The 8,870-nt window shown below is 50.2% G+C and overlaps 1 protein-coding gene across 2 annotated transcripts in view; it reads left to right on the top strand.

The window, feature by feature from the left end:
- Positions 1-649: 649 nt before the first annotated feature.
- The window catches only part of LLGL1 (LLGL scribble cell polarity complex component 1), a 153,249-nt gene continuing 145,028 nt past the window's right edge, over positions 650-8,870 (top strand). For both annotated transcript variants that reach the window (XM_068243534.1, XM_068243533.1), the window contains exon 1: positions 650-810. In XM_068243534.1, coding sequence (XP_068099635.1) covers positions 730-810 — 81 coding nt within the window. In that variant the 5' untranslated portion in view covers positions 650-729. The remainder of the gene's footprint in view (positions 811-8,870) is intronic.

The following is an 8,870-nucleotide window of genomic DNA, read 5'->3' as shown; positions in this document are numbered from 1 at the left end:
CACAGACCGGGCTGGCGCTGCTGATTGGCTGAGCTGTGTGCAAGTCACAGGCCGGGTTGGATAAAGTTATACGGCGGTGGCGATTGGTTGAGGCGAGCGTCAGTCACAGGCTGCGCTGCTGCTGATTGGCTGGGGTGTGTGTCAGTCAGAGGCTGGGCTGCTGCAGATTGGCTGAAGCGCATGTCAGTCACAGTCCGGGCTGTGTCAGTGTCAGTCAGAGGCTGCGCTTCTCTGCAGAATCAGATTGGCTGAGGCGCGTGTCAGTCACAGGCCGCACTGGCAATGCTGATTGGGTGAGGCGCGTATCAGTCACAGACAGGGCTGCTGCTCATTGGCTGAGGCGTGTGTCAGTCAGAGGCTGGGCTGCTGCTGATTTGCTGAGGCGCGTGTCAGTCACAGGCCGCACTGGCAATGCTGATTGGCGGAGGCGTGTGTTAGTCACAGGCCGGGCTGGCAATGCTGATTGGCGGAGGCATGTGTCAGTTTCAGACAGGGCTGCTGATGATTGGCTGAGGCGTGTGTCAGTCAGAGGCTGGACCGCTTCTGGTTGGCTGCGGCGTGTGTCAGTTAGAGGCTGGACTGCTGCTGATTGGCTGAGTCGCGTGTCAGTCACAGGCCGGGCTGGCAATACTGATTGGCTGAGGCGGGTGTCAGTCACAGGCAGGGCTGGATGAAGTTGCCCGGCGGCCGGCTGGGTGAGCGCTGGCTGAGGTGAGCTCCGGGGGAAAGATGATGAAGTTTCGCTTCCGGCGGCAGGGGCACGACCCCCAGAGGGAGAAGATCAAACAGGAGCTCTTCGCCTTCAACAAGGTGCGGACCGCGCTGCGGAGCGTCCCCGGGCTGAGGAGGAGTGTGTGAGGCGCTGTGCTCTGTGCTGCGGAGCGTCCCCGGTCTGCCCCCCGTGTGTGAGGCGCTGTGCTGTGTACTGGCTGAAGGGGGGGGGGGGAGCTCTACACTGGGAGGTGTGTGTGTGTGTGTGGGGGGTACTGTGTATCTGTACTGGGGGGGGGGGGGGGGGGGGGTGCTGGGCTGGCTGAAGTGTGTGCAAGGGGGGCTCTGTATCTGTACTGGGACAGGGGCCCCTGTAATGGGAGATGTGTGTTTTGGGGGTGGCACTGTACTAGCAGAGATGTAGGGGGTCAAGAGGTGTGTGTGGGGGGTGAGCCCTGTACTGGGAGAGATGGGGAGGGGGGGGCACTGTACTGGGAGAGAGGTGTGTGGGTGGTGACTCTCTATTGGGAGAGATGGTGGGCACTGTACTTGGAGAGATGGGGGGGGGGGGGGGGCACTGTACTTGGAGAGATGGGGGGGGGGGGGGCACTGTACTAGGAGAGATTGGGGGGGGGGGCACTGTACTGGTAGAGGGGTGTGTGGGTGGTGGCTCACTATTGGGAGAGATGGTGGGCACTGTACTGGTAGAGAGGAGAGTGTGGTGGTTCCTCTATTAGTAGGTGTAGCTGGGGCTCCAGTGGAGTGTTGGGAGATGTATGGTGGGACTCTCGCCAAGTGTATACTGAGGTTTCTGTATGAGTGGTCTGGGTTCTGCTTTATATAGAGAGAACTTTTCACAGAGCCAGAATGCACATGGAAGGTCCCCACAGTATCTGATGGGAGAATGTTTGAGACTTTCTTCTTAATAAAGCTAATTTTGTTTTGAAATAAAGAATACCCATTGTATTCAAGGCAGAACGTGTGTGTGTGTGTGTGTGTGTGTGTGTGTGTGTGTGTGTGTGTGTGTGTGTGTGTGTGTGTGTGTGTGTGTGTGTGTGTGTGTGTGTGTGTGTGTGTGTGTGTGTGTGTGTGTGTGTGTGTGTGTGTGTGTGTGTGTGTGCGCGCGCGTGCGTGCAGGAACCCTTAGTTGAGGACATGGGGTGTAAACATAGATGGGAACCCTTTATATTAGTGAATGTAGACGGAGCAGCTTTGATCGGTTTGGTTTGCATGTATGGAGTTTGAGGGGTTGGTGGTTGATATTTGGAGAGCACTTTGATATTAAGAAGCTAGGAATGTTTCTAAATGAGCCCTCTTTATTAAGGGTCTTGGGGTTTTATCAGGGGTTGCCTCTTATTGCAGGTTTTGGGGTGTATATGATTGAGGGAAAATCTTCATTAAGAGGTTAGGGTCTTGTATGTAGAGGAACCCCCTTTATTGAGGGGCAGGTGAGTATACGTAAAAGCAGACGTGTAACTATAGGGGAGCAGGCCTGCTATTGCAGGGGGCCCAGAGCTGTTTTGGGGCCCCCAACTACTAACCTTCCCTTCCTCCCATACAGGGGACTATACTCCAGATCAGGTGTGTTTGTGGCTACACTTGTTATGGGTTTGAAGATCATGATGGCTGCACTTGATTTATGACCCTTGTGAGATGGGCCCCCAGGCTGTGAAGGGGAGTCAAGGAAAGGGGTGTGACCATTGGGGGGGTGGCACTATCAAACTTTTGCTGGGGGACCTCATGAAATGTAGTTATGCCACTGCACCTGGCATGCCTCTATGGTTGGTCTTGGGGGTGTATCTGTAAAGCCCAATCTACACGATACGATTCTTTGTGTAATTCGATTACGATTCTATTTACGATCCGAATAAATCTGGTATGTCCGATCTGGATTTGATTTGCCATCGCAAAACTATGGCAAATCGAATTGAATCAAATCGAATCCCGATCGGACATGTCGGATTTAATCAGATTGTAAATACGAGAGAGAGAGAGAGAGAGAGAGAGAGAGAGAATATATAGTATTTCTTTTGAAGAGCTGAAGCTGTATGTATAGAGCGCTTTTTTTCCTGTCAGTGAATGTGTGTAGATGAATCCCTGTGAGTTTAGCAGAATTGACAATTTACTTTATACAGGGGGAAGAAGGGGGATCTGCTGTGAATGTATGCAGTGTGGGTATACTACCCCTTTTGTTGGGATGTGTCTAGTAAAACCTATGCCTTCAATCAATGTTTGAGAATATTAAGCGTGTGCTGCCACAGCTCCAGTGTGCAGAGTGCGTGTTGTTGTTGCTGTGAGTTCAGTTTGGTGCCAGACAGCTGTTTCTTCTTTTTGCTTGTTTCATTCCTCTGCTGCTATCAGAGCGTCTGTACCGTGCAGCGAGGACAACTGTACCTGATAAACTAGCGATGCTGCACTATACTCACTATACTCCTTGCTGTAACTTGGTGTAGAGGTGGCTGTGCAGGGTACCAATACTGCCGCAGTCCATGCCAGGCATTCTGGGACATGTGACAGTGTGCTGCATTACTGTGATGCTGTGTTGGGCTATGTTGTTCGCCTTCAGTTAGCATGCAGTTTTCTGTCTCACCTAGCAGGCTTGGCATATGACATTGGGCAGAGTTCAGACATTGTGATCCATGGTAGAATACATTTGGTGGATTACAGATTGTTCATTTATTGTATTTATAAAGCGCCAACATATTACGCAGCGCTGGACATTAGTTTAGGTTAGAGACAATATTTAGGGGTGACATACAGCAATATGACAATACAGGAATACGTGCAAACCAGATCACGCAGCACAAGGTGATGCTTAGTCAGTCACTGGATGGGAGCATGGAGATTAGGCAAGTACACGGATCCATAGGATGGGTGTACGGTAATGGAGGTGCGTGATCAGGTAGGAGACATAAGGAGGACCCTGCCCGAAGGCTTACAATCTAGAGGGAGAGTTATGGACACGATAGGTTGGGGACCAGAGTTCAGCTGCAGGTTTAGAGCACTAGTGAGGAGGGGAGGTTGGCCAGAGTGAAAAGGTGAGTTTTGAGTGCCTTGTTGAAGGAGGGGGAAACCCTAATGGGGGGAGGTAGGGAATTCCATAGTATCATCTAATAATAAACTCTGTATGAGAAAGTGGCATTATTCATACAAAAGATCGAATGTGGAGTGCGGTTGGTAGTTCGTTCAGATTTTGTTGTTTATCATATTTGATAAGGTACTACGAAAGTCATCAGTATTCAAATATGGTATTTTGCATAGCAGTTCTGGTGTATTGTGGGAAGTTTTGCAGGTGGCGTCATTTAAAAATACGGTGGCCATGGTTTGGCGCCAGATGCTGGGAGAAGTTGGAGGCTACAGCCAGCGAAGAGACGAGGGAATCCTTCTCTCCAATGGTTCCATCTCGACTCTCCACAAACCGAACTCGCTCAAACTTTATATAATTACCTTTACACCCCTTTATCGCGTTCAATGTTTCCATGGAAACTACTTTTGTTAATGTGCACTTAGATTTTTATTTTATTTTTATGACGAACACACTTTTCTAACTTTTCTGTATGCAATAAAGCTTTGTGAATTCAGCCAGTGACAGACTGGCACTGGTGAGGTGTGGGTGGCATGGACTGGCACTGGTGAGGTGTGGGTGGCATGGACTGGCACTGGTGAGGTGTGGGTGGCATGGACTGGCACTGGTGAGGTGGCACGCTTGCCTCTGCAGGTATAGGAGTACCAGTGTCTTGTTGCTGTGCTTAGCATAATCATGTCGTACTCTGGCCATGTCTCCTGTGGGTGGCATGCACTGGTGAGGCGTGGGTGGCATGGACTGGCACTGGTGAGATGTGGGTGGCACGGACTGGCACTGGTGAGGTGGCACGCTTGCCTCTGCAGGTATAGGAGTACCAGTGCCCTGTTGTTGTGCTTGGCGTAATCGTGTCGTACTCTGGCCCCGTCTCCTGTGAGTGGCATGGACTGGTGAGGTGTGGGTGGCAGGGACTGGCATTGGTGAGGTGGCAAGCTGTGCCTCTGCAGGTATAGGAGTACCAGTATCCTGTTGCTGTGCTTGGCGTAATCGTGTTGTATTCTGGCCACGTCTCCTGTGGGTGGCATGGACTGGCACTGGTGAGGTGTGGGTGGCACGGACTGGCATTGGTGAGGTGTGGGTGGCATGGACTGGCACTGGCTCTGGTGGCATGCTTTGCCTCTCCATCTATAGAAAGCTCACCAGTGTCCTGTTGCTGTGCTTAGCGTGACCGTGTCATGCTCTGGCCATGTTTTGCCCATTTGACACGCATTCTGTGCCTGGGTGGGTTGTGAAATGCGTGATCTACACATATTACTGTTAGACTTGTTTGGTCCTTTTTTTAGTTACAGCATTTGAGGAAACCTGACCTGTGACCAACCGAGAAGGTGTCATTACTTAACGCCTGTTAAAATTACAGCTTGCTGGGTTGTGGCGTTTGTGCTAACTAATATTTTTCTGAACTAAATAAACGGGAAGATGTGAGTTTGCCAGACAGAAAAGTATTTAAAGCGGAACTGAATTCAGAACTTCCTCTCTGCTCTAGAATATCAGCAGCAGCATAATAACCTTCAAAGAAAAAACAGTTGTTACAGCTGATAACATTCATTCAATAAATCTGCAGTGTCTCTACTTCCTGCTTTCATAGAAGCAGACATAGTTCACATCCTGTTTTTACAAATTAGCTGCTCTGCCATGGTAGCCGGCTGACACATCTGAGAGATCAAATTACAACTTGTGATTAGTCACAGATGAGGGGGGTTAGACAGGCTTCACTCTCTACAAACAGGCTGTATTTCTCTCTGTTTTCCTTCTGTCCTTCGCAAGAGTCCAGGTCTACTTTAAAGAGAACCCGAGGTGAGTTTAAAGAATGTTATCTGCATACAGAGGCTGGATCTGCCTATACAGCCCAGCCTCTGTTGCTATCCCAAACCCCACTAAGGTCCCCCTGCACTCTGCAATCCCTCATAAATCACAGCCGTGCTGTGAGGCTGTGTTTACATCTGTAGTGTCAGTCTCAGCTGCTCCCCCGCCTCCTGCATAGCTCCGGTCCCTGCCCCGTCCCTTCCCTCCAATCAGCAGGGAGGGAAGGGATGCAGGCGGGGACTGGAGTTCTGCAGGAGGCGGGGAGAGCAGCAGACTGACACTATAGAGATAAACACAGCCAGCTCTGACAAGCTGTTTGTCAGCAGCGTGGCTGTGATTTATGAGGGATTGCAGAGTGCAGGGGGACCTTAGGGGGGTTTGGGATAGCAACAGAGGTATGCAGATAAGATTCTTCAAACCCACCTCGGGTTCTCTTTAAAGAAGCACTACTACCAAAAATTGTAACTTTTAAAATACATGTGAAATGTTCATTTCTCCCGGAGCAAAATGCACTATGAATTACTTTTCCCTATGTTGTTGTCACAGCAAGTAGTAAAAATCTGACAGATTTGGAATAATCAATCTTCTCATGGGTTCTTCTTCCTCCTCCTCCCCACCTAAGACAATATTTGGGGTACAGGTGTCCCTTGACATCGGTTATCTCCTCTTCAGCAATCTGCCGAACTGGGTAACTCTCATCTGCCCAGAACTGAAGCTGCAGTGAAAGCCTGTTGTCCCCTCTTGCATAGGGTGGGAAGAGATAATCAGTGGAGGTCTGAGCTGTACACTTTTGTGGCTCATGAGAGCTGCGCTTTGGACTTTTCACGATTTCTGGTAATCCCAGAAGTGCTAGACCAGTGATAGGCAAACTTGGCCCTCCAGCTGTTAAGGAACTACAAGTCCAACAATGCATTGCAGGAGTCTGACAGCCACAGTCATGATTAATAAAGGCAAATGCATTGTGGGACTTGTAGTTCCTTAACAGCTGGAGAGCCAACTTTGCAGATCACTGTGCTAGGCCAATGCAAGTGGTTGGAGCGGAGCCTACAGGAAGCATTTGTCGCAGTTGAAAGTACTGTTCGAATATTTATTTATTTTTTTTCATGTCTGTGTGGTTTTTTTTTTTTGTTTTTTTTTTCCCCCATGTACTGGAAAACAATATAAGACCTCTTGCACACTACATGCGGTTCCAAATTTTTATTTTTTTTATTTATACGATCTGTTTTTTTTATTCCGATTTAAAAAAAAAAAAAAAAAGTAGCAGCATGCAGTAGTAGTAATTTTCACAGTACTTTTCACCTACCTTATCTTTTTCTTTTGCACTTTTTCTATTTAAAATTGTTGAAAAGTTATTTTATTTTAAGCAGAAAATGAAATATTATCTCCAAGGAGAAAATGCAATTGAAAAAGGCCCATTATCTGATAAGTTTATTCTTCCTTTAAGGGCTGGTTCAGACGGACGCTTGCGGAGCGTTTACCGCAAGCGTTCAGAACGTCGTGTAAATGCTCCCATTAAAGTGAATGGGAGCTTTTGCACGCGTTTACCCGAACGCGGCGTTCGGGTCCCGATTTTCGCTTGCGTTTGAGGTGCCCCTGGAAACTACATGTAGCTTCCAGGGGCGGCCAACCGCGATAGTTAATGTCCCCCTAGGGGAAGAAAAATTGCTGCTGAAAGCCTGACCGCGCAGCCGCCGCACGTCTTCAAACGCGACGCCGCGCAGATGTCATGTGAACCAGCCCTAAGTCATATCCTAAAGCAGTGTTCTCCCCAGGCTCTTTTAGCCGGGTGCTCCACCCGGCTAGTTTTGTAGAGCACCCGGCTGTCATCGGCTCACCACCTCCTCTGCTGTAAGCAGAGAAGCACCGGCCCTGCATTCTGTCAGCTCGCCCCACCCAGCTACTTTTTCATGCCACCCGGCTGTAAAACATTTCTGAGGAGAACACTGTAAAGTAAACTGAGGTGGATGTCCTGGTTTTGAGTAGCTTCTAGCCTCTTTGGAAGGGTTTTTTCTTTTTTTCTTTTTCTCCCCCTTCCTCTCCTGGTAAGAAGTGCCTATTTTCCAGCATTACTAAAGGAAGCACAACAACCCTTGGCAAAGTAACTTGTGTCTTGGGACAGGATAGGTTATGTTAGCAACGTTTGCTGCGGGTTGGGACCTGGTTTAGGTGAGGCCTGGTTCACATCTGCGTTTGCCAACAGAACCAGCCGTACGGTTCTATGGTCCGTTCCGCTGAACGCACAAAAAATGCAGCAGGACCCAATTTTCCCGACCGTTTTGCTCAGCAGGGAAACGGAAGGTTTTGCAGCTACATAGGAACAAATAGAAAACTGACAGTTTATTTACCTGATCCTGATGGCCGGATAAATATGGCCAGCTCCGTGAAAAAAAGAGCAGATGTGAACCCTGAACCGGACCTTAGGCAGAGTTTGTGCTGCAGGCTGGGACACCTGGCTTGTATTAGGCACAGTTGGTGCAGCAGCGAATCAGCTGATTTCGGCACGCGGCTCTGAGAGCTGAGCACCGAAACTGGGCGCCATCATAGCAGCGATGCTATGATGCGCACCCCGCGTAGCGGTAATTCGGGGCTCTGGTGGCTGCGGTTTGGGACCTGGTTTGGATTGGGCAGAGTTGGTGCTGCGGGTCAGGACCTGGCTTGTATTGGGCAGAGTTGGTGCTGCGGGTTGGTACCGGGCTTGTATTGGGCAGAGTTGGTGCTGCGGGTCGGTACCGGGCTTGTATTGGGCAGAGTTGGTGCTCTGGGTTGGTACCGGGCTTGTATTGGGCAGAGTTGGTGCTGCGGGTCAGGACCTGGCTTGTATTGGGCAGAGTTGGTGCTGCAGGTTGGTACCGGTCTTGTATTGGGCAGAGTTGGTGCTGCGGGTCAGGACCTGGCTTGTATTGGGCAGAGTTGGTGCTGCGGGTCAGGACCGGGCTTGTATTGGGCAGAGTTGGTGCTGCGGGTTGGTACCGGGCTTGTATTGGGCAGAGTTGGTGCTGCGGGTTGGGACCTGGCTTGTATTGGGCAGAGTTGGTGCTGCGGGTCAGGACCTGGCTTGTATTGGGCAGAGTTGGTGCTGCGGGTTGGTACCGGGCTTGTATTGGGCAGAGTTGGTGCTGCGGGTCAGGACCTGGCTTGTATTGGGCAGAGTTGGTGCTGCGGGTCAGGACCTGGCTTGTATTGGGCAGAGTTGGTGCTGCGGGTCAGGACCTGGCTTGTATTGGGCAGAGTTGGTGCTGCGGGTCAGGACCTGGCTTGTATTGGGCAGAGTTGG

This window comes from Hyperolius riggenbachi, chromosome 7 (genome assembly GCF_040937935.1).
Source record: "Hyperolius riggenbachi isolate aHypRig1 chromosome 7, aHypRig1.pri, whole genome shotgun sequence".
Lineage (NCBI taxonomy): Eukaryota > Metazoa > Chordata > Amphibia > Anura > Hyperoliidae > Hyperolius > Hyperolius riggenbachi.
This window is presented reverse-complemented; position numbering and strand designations above follow the sequence as displayed.